Genomic DNA, 14,846 nt, shown 5'->3' on the forward strand with positions numbered 1-14,846 from the left:
AAGTTATCAGAGTGAATATAGCTGCCTAGAAACTAAGGATACAGAGTAAGAAAATAGAATTTAAAAAAAGCATTAGACATGCAGCTAGAATGTTATCCAAGAGACTTGGATAACAACCACACACTTGTCACTATAGGCTTGCAAGTCTGAGTAGAAAAAATAATGAGGAGTTCATATTTTAGGTGTGGGATAGTCCACCTTTATCAAAAACGGTATTTACGTAAAAGAAGGAAAATGAAAAAGCTTGAAGACAAACCTTTCCCTGCCTTCTTTTCTGGTCCGTGCTACCTGATTAATTTCCATTGCTGTGAGCTTCTTGGCCACACGATATTGCCAGACGTAGAACGCTTCTTTTGAAGCTGCTATCACATGTGTTTTGGTCATTGTGACAAATAACGGCCCTGTTACGAAACCCAAATGGTTGTGAAATTAGAGTAGCAAGTATTGGACTATATGCTAATTTGTAAAATTTCTCCCAGGTGGATGAAACCATATCTCCATAAGTTAAAGGACAAAAGTTCTCATTAATTGAAAAGAAATTTCACTGTTGCCTTGTTCAGAGGAATGAAGAAATTACTTCAAGGCTCAGTTTTAAAATCAATACTTTTCTCCCTATTATTTCAACAACTTTTCCTCTCTTAAAGAAGAGGGTATAAAATACGTAATTTTTTTTTTAGGATAATGCTCAATTCAGGATCTCTCAACTGTCTAACAAGACCTGTATAACGCGGAACTATTTTAAGTATTTGTAATTACTCGTATACAAATAAATAAAAAAGACTACGAAGTTGACAATGGAGAAAATATTCTTTGATTAACATGACTTCAAAACAGTTAGCAAATTTCAAGTTAGTCAAGACCCAAAAATGCTATTTGTATCTTAGTTAATAGCTGGGCCAAAGAGCAATTCTTCACCTGCATTGCAGTATATTAAATACTTACTAAATACTTACTTTATAAAAGGATGAATTACTTTATAGTATTCAAATGTCACTGCACAGGAAGGCAAGACATGTTTTTTATTTTATCCCTAAAACCATATAGGCACTTAAACCATTATGTTATTACTTATATATAATATATAATAATACTGTCTTGGCTGTATTATGGCATTTTTTCTTTCAGAATTTTGTTTTATCTTCCTCAATACCAGAAAATGCTTAGAAAATACATAGGAAAAAAAAAAAAAAAAAAAAAAAGAAACCACCTCAGAAACCTATTAAGTAAATCCCTCAACACCTCCAAATTTCACAAGTAAATCAGTATGCCACCAGATGAACAGGAAAATTCAAGTTTGTAACGCAGCCTGTCTGCTAAACATGTCACAGAGAACCTGCTGTGAGCACAAAATTTCACTCTTTCACAATGAATCTCCTCAATTTTTCTGTATTTTAGCACAACACAGAACTCTGGAGGGAGCTATAAGCCTGCTCTAAGGTAGAACAGTCCTGTGACAGGCAGATGGGGAATGACTGCTTGAACAGATTTCATTTTTCTGAAACCAAGAGGATTATAATAAGCTACCTAGCAGCTGTAGAATACTTTTTAGTATAAATGTAAATACTGGATGAGGAGGTTTAGTGATGATGCTTAGCACGTGTGCACTAGTATAGATACAACAGTTGTTTACATTATAAGTAAATTAACTGGTTGCACATAATACATTCCAATAATTAGTCTTGTACTTAACACCTGAAGGATACAGTCCCCTCAGATTCATTTATTAAATTTACAAGTTTTACATATTTGCTCTGTTCTCCTATTACCCTGCAGCTGTACCTGTCATAACAAAAACAAAACCTTTATCTTTCAGAACAGGAAGGTTTTCTGATCTTTGAAGGACTAACTTTTCCCTTTGTTCAAATCACAAAATTGTAGTACTAAACCTCATATTTGCGCTCAGCTTAGTCAAGACTTGAACATCTTCCTCCACGACAATGTTAAACCAAGCCCACATCTGAAGGCTATGGGCATTCCTCAAACACACCAGATGATTCCCCACTAGACCTACAGCTTACACAGAGCCTTAACTTACTTATTTGTGCATATCCCAGAGTACCCCCACCTTGGAAAAAAGGATATTCACATAAGCTATACTGTCATCCAGAAATAAGATGGAGACACACAAATGTGTGTCCAGGAGTCAGATGAGTGAAGCATTTTATGAACGTGCCTAAGACTTAAACTGATGGTTGCTATCAAAATGCAGCTGCTTTCCCACCTCCCACTTCGCTACCACTTCTTTTACATCAGCTTTAGCAGTAACTTAGCCACAGAGTAAATTGGATCCATTTGTTAATTGATTTGACTGAAAGCTAAACCAAGAATTAAATAAATAAGATTAGTTTACATTAGATTAAAGAGAGAACCACAAATACTGGAGCTAACATAAAAGAGAGGGCAGGAAAAAGAACCTAGCAAAAATGGTAAGGACCTTCCCCTTCTTTGCAACAGCAGGCCAAATTATGGCTGGGTTGAAGCCAAATATGAACATTTCACCCAGCACAGACACAACCATCAGGATCAGATCCATTCAAACACACATCTGGAAGAGAAGCATCTGTCTGTGGGAAGTGACCGTTTTGCAAAATTGCCTACATAACAAAAGCAATTACACAATGGTGGGACGCAGGTTATTTTTTTTCTAGAATTGATTAGATGCTTTATACTGGACAATCACTGAACAGTCAAAACACCAAACCAAAAGAGACAACAACCCATGTAGAAATATCTGGGAGTAGGGAACTAGAGCACAAATTTCTCCCTTCCCACCTCAGAGCCTTAAGCATTGGGCTACACTGCTCCTAAAACGCTTTCCATCTTGGCTGCAGAACAGCCTAGCTTCAGAAGGAAAGAATGTCCCAGTCACCCCACATTTGGGTTGCTGCTGGGCAGGGAAGGAAGGAATGGCTCACATCCTTTGTGGAAAGGGAAAGATGCTCATTTCAGTCCTTCCATGGACTGAGGAAGACCTAGAATCCCTTTCTAGGCAGCTGATGTAACTACTTAGTTTCCTAAGTATTACTCCTAAGACTAGGAAATTATTATCTTCTCTTACAGTGACCTCAACTTTAACAGCAGTTAATCTTTGGAAGTTAGGCATCAGCGCCCTTCAAAGAATTCGTACTTTTACTCAAGCAGACAGAAAAGCAAGCACATTAAGTCAGAAGGCTGCAAGACATCTGGAAACTTCTCTGCTCAGCATTTCTACTGCATAGCAGCTTCCGTGGTAAGCATGGACTTCAATTTTGTAGTTCTTTCTATTGATACTGGGCATAGCTAACTTCAGTATTAAGGTCTTATTTTTCAGATTTTCAAAATATGTATGAAATACATTTAAACAGGTGTTGTATTTTTCAGTGATCCAATACTGAAAAGGATTAACTACACTATGCCACTAAAACAATGGCAGCATGTGAAACAACTGCCCTCTACATTTTCTAGGGCCCCTATGATTCTCTTTGACACTCATTTCTCTTTGCTGTTCCATCACAACACCTCCTCCACGAAAGAAAGCAGCTTTATTTTCTTAGATAACCAAGAAACAGAGAACACCTGCTTTCATGTCTAATCTTCTTAAAAAATAGTAGATGGAAAAGGCACTATCCATGACTATAGTACTTTACTGCATGAAAAAGCCAAGGTACTTTTTAGTGTATGGAATAGAATATACAAACACGAGAGAGACAAGTAATCCCATCTAAATCTGATGGAAAGGAAGCAACCTGACAGAGACACACAAGAGGAAACTATGTTTTCACACGAGCTTCTGTTACAGCTGCAAAATCCTGAAAACTGGAACTAATTCAGTCCAAACAGTATCATCTACCTAATTTTGGAGCTTGATTCAAATGTCTCTAGAGGAGAGATATGAAGAGAAGAAAATAGCGGGCAACAGCAGGGACAACTGAACTGCACACAGAACAACTCCTGAATTACCACAGTTTACAGAATGCTAAGAAATTCTAAAAATCACTTGTAAAAATGAATAACTTTAAAATGACCAACTGTAAATGAAAGCAATTCAAGTGCTGTTTCGCATCTAGCTCAGCCAACCTTGTTAAAGTGGCTAGGAGGGAGGCAAGACAGAGGTGGTTGACACCCAGCGTTCAGAAGGCATTTGGACGATGCCCTCATTAAGATTGTTTAACTTCTGGTTAGCCCTGAAGTGGCCCAGCAGTTGGACTGGATCTCTGAAGGTCCCTTCCAAGTGAACTATTCTGTTCTATCACAGCAAGGCCATGACTCCTTCAGCTCTCTGCCTCTAGTCTGCCCATATGCTGAGCAGCCCGTTTTATTCATTTCACTGGGCACTAATACGCGTGTGAAAGATAACACTTAACTGTCAATGCTCCTAAGCATGTGTAAGATGACATAATCCAGCCCGAGTGACATTTTCTTAGCAGATACCATCTGTTATGTTTCCATTAAAAATATATTATATAAGAAGATATTTAACCTCCTGTAATTTATGTTTAGTTACTCGTGAAAGGACTTTGACAAAAGGTCTGTAAGCCTGTGAAACAAGCACAGAAGGAAGTGTTGGTTAATTTTTGTACCTTTGCAGGATGGGATATTATGCTAGACAATTAAGAAAGGTTTAATTTATAGGCTAGCAAACACTAGCTATTCTGGAGGACACTATTAACACAGCACGGCAAACAAAGGAAGAAAGATGCTTTGGACAAAATAAAGAGGAAAATGAGGTAGGGTTTTAAGGTGTAACCATCAATCAGTGTCTACAGAAAGAATAAGGACAAAGTGATAACCTTCCACCACATAATGACCGATTAATCCCTTTTAGCCACCATTAGCAAAAGTAAACATTAGGAAGGTAATGACATAATTAATAATTTAGCAGAATAAAGGGAATAATCCAAGTTTTTGTTAGTCCTTCTTAAACTACTGGGTTTTGAGCCAAACAATGTAAGATTTGCATCTCCTGAGGACAAATCAAACATTACACACTGTCAGTTACTTTATCACTAGGAGATCACTTTTTGAAACAATTTAATAAGATATTATAAGAATTAACAATGCATACAAATTGTGTTTTAACACACATTCTCAGACGCATAATTCAAATGCTTTGTCAGCTACTTAACATCCCTTGATTAGGGGTCTTTTTTTTTTCTCCACTATCAATTTCCTACCAGGTTGCAGCCCAAGAGTCCTGCAGGATACTGAAGACTCAAGGAGAAGTAAAATCTTTATGCTCAGTAGAGCATCAGGTGTTCACTATTTCAACAAGAGGCAGTCTGGAAAAGCCAAAGATACTTTCTGTTCAGTATGCAATAATCAACACAACCATAAAATATAGTTTAGACTCACAGGAGTCAAGAGTACTCACTTAAGAGGAGCAGTAAGTAAGCAGGAGCACAGAAATACCAAGTGGTCTGTTAAGGAACTTCCTATCACATAGGAAGGCATTTTTCACAAACATTTGTGAAAAATCAAATAAATCAAATTAAATAAAAGTGACAATATCAGCATTTTTAAACATATATGAAAGATGGTACTTTTAATTTTTAACGAAGAGCTCAAAACAAGTTAACAAAATTATTTTCTGAACTAAATGCAGAGATTTATTCTTTCATTAAGAAATGAAAAATTGTTTTGGAAAGAAAAGAAACAAGATTTTCACAGACAGACAGCATATTTTTCACAAGTCAAAACCAGCTCTCCAATAATCATGGGTAAGAGATATGCTAATTTTGTTTTCATAGCGCTTATATCTTATAAATAATTACTCCCACCTGATAAAATAATTATAATTAATGTAAAAGCTGATTTTCTTCATTTATTGACAATTCTTTTCTTAGAAGTTATGAACAAAGTGGAAAAAAACAGAGAGTTAAGTTACAGCCTTCAAAGTTGTGCAAGGTCTCCACTCTATACTGTCCTCAACAAGGCAATCCAGCTGCTTAAGTTCAGCACCCTGTCCAACTGGAACAATTATACCTTCTGCTACCAAGAAGCACTGTGACACACAGTGCAGTATACTGTATATGCAGACCTTGACTGCATACTAATACCTATATCATGTAAGGTCAATTTGTACAAGGAAAATATTTCAAGTTGTTCCACAACGCGACAACAAAGGAAAGCAACTATGATAAAACCAATGCAATGTGTTCTGAAAGCATTTGAACTTACACTTTGGCTTTTCACTTTACCTTCAATCCCTTCTCTAAGTTTGGTGGGCTAACTTTAAAGTCTTACAGGATGCATGTATTAAAAATAAAGTTGAATCTTTGGCTGTGGTTACTATACATAAATGAAAGACTTGCTTTTTACATCTGAACTACTGAAACTATAAAAATTCTTCAAGATTCCTCAAGCATGCAAATAGTCCTAACCTCAAGTATTTATCCTTCTGTGAGGATGAAGACTGTAAGGATTTTCACACATGAACTCACATTAGCAGAGAGCGTTGTCAGCCTATGTACTAAATCGTCTGACACCAGAGGGAACGGTAGCAGATTATGGACAACTTAGTTAAGCTAAAGGAAAGAGAGAAGCTTTTTCCAGATTGTTTCATCTCCTCAGGAAAATTCAAATACTGTTGCAACAACTGTAACTCTTAATTAAGTGTCATTTCTCTAACTGTTTTCAGCCACCGGAGAAGATTCTTTTGTAGAGATGGTTGTAGGAGACAGGTAGTAATGGGGGAAAACAAAGAAACTGCTACCTTTTATTTATTGTCATTATAAACAAACAATCACAGATTGATTTAGAAAGCTCACATAAACAGAACACAAGAAAATGGAAAGTTTAAAAGCAGAGTTAGAGATGTACACACAAAGCTAATTTTAACTGTTTGAGTGGGATCATCCCATCTAATTTTAGACATCTCTGACAGAGATGAGCTGGTTGCCCTGGGCTTCTTTGTATCCAATGCAGAGGGAACAGGCCCCTTTCAGGAATGATTCATGCAACTTATTTTAGATGACAGCTGTAAAATGAGTTAAAACGTGCCCTATGAGTCCCTGATTCCTCCTCCCCTCACCCCAATCCCACCTGTCAAGGAAGTCCAGGAGACTAGTAAGCAATACAGACATCTTATGGGGGGCAAGGGTGGGGAGACACCACACAACAACCCATGCACATCACCACCATATCCACTAACTTCAGTTCTCGATTGTTTATTTTTTTCCAATCCATCCACTGTAAAATTTGTGTATTGAATTTCCTGAGCATTTTATTCCTGAAGATTCTGATGTAACACCACGCTTGTAAAAGGTGGCAAGAGGGAATCAAATTGATGTGACTAAAATTATCTTCTCATTTAGTGTCATCTCAATTATGAGACTAAAAAATACCACAGCATTTCATACCCATTCCATAGGACAAGGAAGTCATTTATCAGAGCAGAATACTTTACATTTTAATTACAATCTACAATATAGGACATGAATTTTGCAATATGTGTATTTGACTCAAGGCTGATTTCCTCCTGCTATTACCAAAAAAATGAACAGTGAGTGTTGCAAATTGCTTACCAATATCAATATATTTTGGGTCCAAGGGAGTACCAATAGAATTGCAGAGAACCAGCACATACTGTAGGGAAATAAACATAAGTATTATTAACAGCACATGTATCTGTAAATTAGTAAGCTGTACAAGGCTGTCTGCGAAGGCATATCTCATAGCCCACATTTCACACAACCTAACACTGATCAGCAACACAAAACAGAAGGACTATGGCTGCAGTAAATACAAAGATGCTTACATGATAGTAACGTGGTATTTGCCAATTAACACTATAAACAAAGCCAAGCACGAAGCAGGAAAACAACCAGCTGTTCTAAGCACAGGAGCAAGTCAATCAGACAACATACACTAGGTAGGATGTACCACTAGTGGGGTCCACAGACAACGTGCTAGTGACACAGCCAGCCTCACTCCCCTGCTCTGTGGAGCACACACTGCACTGACATTATTTACTAGCATGAGCAATACACTAGCAGTTATTCAGCAACTCAGCTCTTGCCTAGCTGTGTATGCAAAGGATAATCTGACAAACTGCAACAGGCCATCTCGCCAGCCCACAGAAGTAAGGGCTCTTGTTTTAGTCTTAGTAGAACTTGATGTTGAACCTCCAGAGGGCTGGATCATAAGAACAGTGAGTAGGGCTATCCCTCCACCAAAATGTAACATAGGTGCTGAAAACTGACTGGTTTTGTTAGTTTTGCCCCTCATGTAATCCTGCTTTGGAAAGCTTTAAGTCAGCACAAGATATCTCAGACTGGCCTGTTAAATTCAGGAGGATGAAAATACAAAAAGTGCTTAGACACCAACACTCGTTGGTTGCTTCAGTGTGCCTGTGCATGCATTTTTCCAGATATGAATCAAGGGTTAAATAGCTTTATTACCATCACACAGGGAAATACAAGCATTTTGAAAGAGAAACATGGAAATTAAGTAGCAATTTCTACTGCAGACTCTAAATTCAAAAAACAGTGCTGCCAGAACTTGAATCACCTAAGAGCTGGCATTCTGACTCTCCAGGAAAAGGAAGATAATTAGCTGTTCATTAGCTGCTTTGCTATCTGGCCAATTAATGTAATTGTGTAATTGCTGTACATCTTACGCTTTAAACTGCCAGATTAAAAGCTATCAATAATAAGAGAATAGCAGACTTTATAGAATTTAGGGTTTTGTCTATTATATGAACTATATTTTTTCAGAGAAAAAGATCTAAACAGGGAATTGTTTTCATTAAATTCTATTTTTTCCTGGTAACAAAACCAGAAATATCCCTCAAAAATATTTTTTTTATTTCTTTGTCAAGTTAAATTTTCAGCCAGCATTCTCAGTTTTCCCTTTTCTGAAAAAAATACATTGAGGCTCCACCTCTGTAGGAGGCCACAACTGGCTTTTTAACTGCTTACTGCTTGTTTCTACTACATTAACATAAATTGAATAAAGAGTGAATGCTGGAGAAGAATTAATCTTTTATTCCCACTTTACTTATTTCTGAGACTCGAGGTCAGCAGATCAGAGACGACCAAGGAATGATGGAGACTGAGACTGCATGAGCTACACCAGGTGGCGTTAGGACCAAGCAGTTTGCACTGTCTGATTTGCTCAAAGCTGAAGCCTCACTGTGGGTATCAAAACTGAGTTCTCTGTAACTTACCAACACTCACTTCTTCCTGCAATGCTTTTAAACAGTTCCTGCCAAAATTAGTCTTTTTTGCTCCATCAGCTATTGCACAGTTTACCCTCTTGAAATCACAACCCTAATGACTGAAACTTATTGCAAAACACATCTGTTTTTTCAGAAAGCAACTCTAATGAACTACTACCAAAAGGGTAAGTTCATTTACTTCAGTTCCTAAAAGCTGATCCCCATAGCATTAAAGATTAGTTTGGAGCCATTTCAAAAGAATTTAAACATGGTAATTACCATGTAATTTTCAGACAGTAAAATTAAATCTCTTATTTATTTTCAAGAAAGTTACACTAAATCCCACCACTCTTTGCTTCATGTTTTAAAAATGCAACCCAGAAAATCCCATTTCATTGCACTCAATTTCACCAAAAGGCCTTGTCCACGTGTACCATATTTTCAGACCTTATCATAGCATGCCATTTATTACACAATCAAGCAAAGCGGCACTAAAACACTTTTTACCGTGGCGCCAATTGACTCCATCTCATGCTCCTCCTTTGTAAGCAACATAGAAAATAATTCAGAAATGAACCCAGTAAGAAAATCTGTGACAGTTAATGTTAACTGAATATACATTATCCAAAGGATATCTCTATCCTATAATCTGTCACTAGATTTTTTTTTAAAAAAGGCAATTTGTTGTAACAAGCATTTATATCACCTAAGAGTTGTCCCTTTCTTAATTTCATTTTTCCAGTTCCAACTATTAAATATTTCTTAACATCCCAATGTTTTCCTACTTCTAGTGAATTTATTATTTTTAAAATATGTCTAAAGAAACAGCCATTCCGAAGGCTGCACTTTTCATTAAGTTACTAGTGGCTACAAGGAGGCAAAAAAAAAAAAAGGTAGTAAACAGGTTCTGCACATTTTTGCTGTTATTTTGTTGCTTTTCTTTGTTTTAGACATGGAACCTATTCAATTGCCTTTCCGTCAAATGACAACTAGTGACACACACTGAGACAGATTCAGAATGTTACATACCACCTTATTCTAGCTGTAAAACACTGCCATGTGCAACAGGGTGTTTCAAGTGAAATTTAAAAGAAAGATTATACCTGAGGTTGATCTTCATCCGCTTTAGTTGCTAAAACACAGAAGTCTCCATAAGTCGTTATGGAAATCAGGCTCTTGACATATTTCACGTATTTCTCATTGTTTTTTGTATCCCAGAAAACTACACAGTACTCTGGACGATCGGGTCGGGTGTATGCATAAACCACCGTATTGGAGCAGTAACCCCACTGCCAAAGAGAGACAACTTTGATAAATCCTGCAAGAAATTCCACTAGTTCAATCATTCATTTTTCACAGCTAAGAGAAAGTGTTTGTTTAATATACATGATCAGCATTTCATGTTCTTTACCTGTCAGGTGATGACCTGATATTTAGAGTATATGAATACAGTCCTGGTAATAATTTATTTGCATAATTTGGGAAAAGAAGCCTTCCTATCACACAAAATAACCTGTCCCAATCAGAATTGGAAGATCATTCTCAAATTGAGAAGACTTCACTTTCCCTTGTTTCCTCCTTGTTCAGAACACAGAAATACCCACTGTGATGAGGGCTTTGTCATGAAAATGTTTACTCTGACAAGTGATTTGGAAAATCAACATTAATTTCCTGGGGGAAGATAGCAAACACCTCAAACAGTGCAATTTCTGAAGCAGACCAAATAAGCAATTATATTAGAGCACTAAAATAACTCACATCATTTCTTTAATATTAACAACATGAGAAAAAATCCTCCCCTCCCCCCTAGAAGAACAGAACTATTTATATTGCAAGGAGGGAAAAAAAAAGGCAAAATGAAAAATAGAACATTCAAACACTATAAAAAACTATGAAGATGTATTTGATTGCATTCAACTAAATTATAGAAATTAATAATAAAAAACATTTCCAACATATAAGAAACAGTTCGTAAAACAGTTACCAATATAATCAGATAAGAACATAACAGTAGTAAAGTGTATTATTCATTGGAGGATGACATGCATCTTTCACCATAAAAGTATTTAACATTGAAGCTGGGTATATTACCAACAGATTAGAGTTTATTTGCTACAGCAATCATTTGAACACATCTTTTTTTCACTTTAATGTAATAATAAAAAGGAAAAAAGCCACCAGCTTACAAATGCTATTTCTAAAACTGAGGTTCCAAATTATTATTAATTTGAAAACCATGCCTGATCCAGAAATACACATGGTCTCGCAGATACTGAAGTGTTTAGGAAAAGCAGTATATGTATTCCAGACGTGTGTTATACACGTCCCAGCACAAGCATCAAGTAGCATTTCCTGCAAGACTATCTTCCACCTCAAATTTCCAAAGCTTCTTCCAGCAGACTTGTAACAAACTATTTGCTTCCTGGATTGCTTCCTGGCAGCTTTGTTTTTAAAACTCACTGACCAGTGATGTTCCACTACCACGTGGAACAATATATTTAAATACAGGTGCACTATGTTCCTCACATAATTCTCTCTCTCTCTTTAATCACAGTGGTTATGCACCGATGATTAAAGAACATACTCTGTGCTTGGACAAAAAAAAAATACACAATACTGTACACGGGACAGTAACCACTTTAAAAAAAAAAAAAAACAACACAGTTAGGACTATTTTACTTACAGTTTAGAAAAACACCAACACTGATTTGGTAGACAGATAAAAATATTCTTTAGGCTTGGCTGAATACAGACTTGCAAGTTTATTGGGAATTTAAATATAAATAGAAAATACACCTATCAGGTTGCACTCATCTCCACTGTTCCAGGTTCTACACATCCCTCCTGGTTCAAACTATCAATTCACCGCCACAACATGACAGTAAATGTGCAAACAATTCCTAGTGTGTCACTTAATTCAATCAGTTTGACTAAAGAGCAATGAAAATACTAGAACCATTCCTGTAGCCTTACCTACAGGACAGCCTTAACCACTGCCAAATTCAGCATCATGCTCAATTCTGTTAATACTAACAGAGCACACATTTCCTTACTATGAAAATAGAACCACAAATTCATTATAAGAACAATCGGTAAGTCATTGCATCACCAATAAAGTCACACACATTTCACTAAAGCTTCGCTAGCGTTGATAAAATAGAAATCATAAATTAAGCACTGATTTATATGCTAGGCTTCAAAAAAAAATGTAGTAATGATATGACCTAGTCAAAAACTCCACTGAAATTTTAATTAAAAGCTGACCTGAATAAATCCAAAATCTGGAAGAAGTTACTGGTCACAGACAGGGAAAAGAGCATGTAAGAAACATTGTCCCTACATTAACTTACGGTGTGGTCTTAATCCAAAACTCTAACAAGTAGCCAAATACCAGAGTATTAGTTTTATTTTTCTTGTTGGATTAAAAAAAAGAAAAAAAAAAAAAGTTTGCTTTTAAATAAAAGATCTGAAAAAAGTCACTCTATTTTGCATACATAACTAAAAATAAAAAGAAAGACCAACTCCACAGTGACTATAGCACCTACCCAGTACATAGGAAATGTTTCCAATATGCTTCAGTAAATATTTACCCAACCATGCTAACACCATGGAACAACTCCAATAGGAGAGAGTGAAAGAACTGTGACACAGCCACTACACTTCTGTTCCTTGAACCTTGGTCTTCTCAAAGGAAGGCTGAAAGTGGAGGGAATAAAACTTCATATTGTCCTCTGAGTGCTCCCCTTATCACTGACTAGCCCTAGGCCTCTACCCAGGCTCTGTCTTTGGAAAGTTAGCCAAAGCAATTCACAACAGAGCTCAGGAATGGGATCAGCACACATGATAAGGTTCCAATGCTTCAGTTTATCCGCTTACCTCTTTTCACATAACTGTAAACATGCGCACAGAAACCCATTTCATAGCAAAAAAGAGTCCATAATACAATAACCTGAGTCTCCACATTACAGCTATTACAGGACAAGAAAACTATTTCTTGCCCAATGAGAAAAAAAATTGCCAGTAAAAAGACTTGTATTTTGCACTTACCTTCCACAAGTAACTTCTGCATTGTATCTGATTGGCTTAGAAATCTATTTATCACCTAACTATCCCTTTATCCTCTAGTTAGGCAGCATCTTCTTTTGCTTTCAATCAAATTCCCTAGTCAGATTTCCTAGTCAGTTTCCTGCTAGGTGCAACATAACCACTTACCTTATAATCTGGCCGAATGTTTGCAAAATATATGTAAGAATCAACAGCTAGTGCAATTTTCAGTCCACTTCCCTCCCAAGACAAGGCTGACATCTGCTTGCCGGGAACCTTCAGTGTGCGCAAATGCTTGTTGAAAAAAAAAATAAAAAGATATTGAACATATCTAGGAAAACTGCTCCAAAACACAACAGTTTTGCTGTTTCATGAAATACAAACTTGTAAATTTTCTTTGCAGTACCTCGTAATGACTCCCAAATTACCATACACATGCAAACAAGGGCAGGGTATTTAATATGCATAAGCATTCATTTGTCTTTATCATTCTTTTTTTTTTTTTTTTTGCCAGAAAGAAAACATTTAATTTGCATACCAATTGAGTCATAGTTCAAACTTAGAAAAATAAACAATACAGAATGACAGTATAAACATTTTTCCTTTGGTTGGTAATCTAAACCACTTTTATTATTTCAATTACTATTAAAATAAACACAACAGTACTGATACCTGACATGCCTCAGAAGTTTCACTGTCACTGGCAGTAAGTCTATAAATTATATTAAGTCAGTTGACGTACAACACCTTTAACTACAGCTGATAGTTTAAACAAATAGAGATATATACCTGATCTATATCAAGAGCATACATTGAATCAGCTGCATACATACGGAATTTGCAGTAAGGCAATGGACATTTTCTTTGTCCCTGTATCTCCTGCCCTTCAAAAAGGCTAAGAAGGGTAGTTAGATGTCCATTTAGCATTTAATGGCAAAGAGATATACTTCCCTTTTTTTAATAGATCTTTATTTTGTTAGAGTATCTGAAGTTGAACAAATGAATTGAAAGAAATTAATGTTTTCAAACACTATAACCATAGTCCCCAGTCGACTTGTTTGTGGGAAGCTCTTTGGTTGCTACTTCTTAATTCCTTTCACAACATAGCTCCCTGCTCTATCCTTAACATAGTTACCCTGATGGCTGACCAGATATTTCCTCTGTGCAAGGGACAAAGCTTCTTCACACTTACACTTAACACTAACTTAGTGGTTTCTAGATGTAGTACTAGAAGGGCAAGTGAAAGTAATGAAATTACATTCTAAAGCAAAAATAGCATTATAGCAAAATTGCTTCTCAATTGTTGAACCTTTACCATCTTATACAAAAAGATAGAAATACAAAAGCTTTCAGAGAACAAGATCCCCAACATGACAAAGATCAGAAACAGCTTACTTTTTGTAAGATTTCTGAGCTCTTAGTGATACCAGATGCCATTTTCTCAGTTTTACTGATTCCACAGAAGGGAGCATTCACTGCCCTATTGTAAGCTCCTAATCTAGAGATGCCTGGGTCTCTTACAGAGCTGGCAGAGAAAGACAAGCACTTCCAGGTTTGATACACACACATTAAGTTAGCTTCATAATTGCTGCCTAAACATTCCAAGTTATTAACTGTAGTGCGAATTCAGATACCTAAGTCAGGTGTCCAAAGTCCAATACTATAC

At 36.4% G+C, this 14,846-nt stretch overlaps 1 protein-coding gene across 3 annotated transcripts in view; it reads right to left on the reverse strand.

The window, feature by feature from the left end:
* The window catches only part of WDR35 (WD repeat domain 35), a 39,965-nt gene that overhangs the window by 18,724 nt on the left and 6,395 nt on the right, over window positions 1-14,846 (reverse strand). For all 3 annotated transcript variants that reach the window (XM_082758234.1, XM_082758235.1, XM_082758236.1), the window contains exons 9-12: window positions 13,349-13,474; window positions 10,240-10,425; window positions 7,503-7,563; window positions 257-401 (exon numbers count right to left, since the gene is read on the reverse strand). In XM_082758234.1, coding sequence (XP_082614360.1) covers window positions 257-401; window positions 7,503-7,563; window positions 10,240-10,425; window positions 13,349-13,474 — 518 coding nt within the window. The remainder of the gene's footprint in view (window positions 1-256; window positions 402-7,502; window positions 7,564-10,239; window positions 10,426-13,348; window positions 13,475-14,846) is intronic.

This window comes from Aythya marila (genome assembly GCF_965140915.1).
Source record: "Aythya marila genome assembly, chromosome: 3".
Taxonomy (NCBI): domain Eukaryota; kingdom Metazoa; phylum Chordata; class Aves; order Anseriformes; family Anatidae; genus Aythya; species Aythya marila.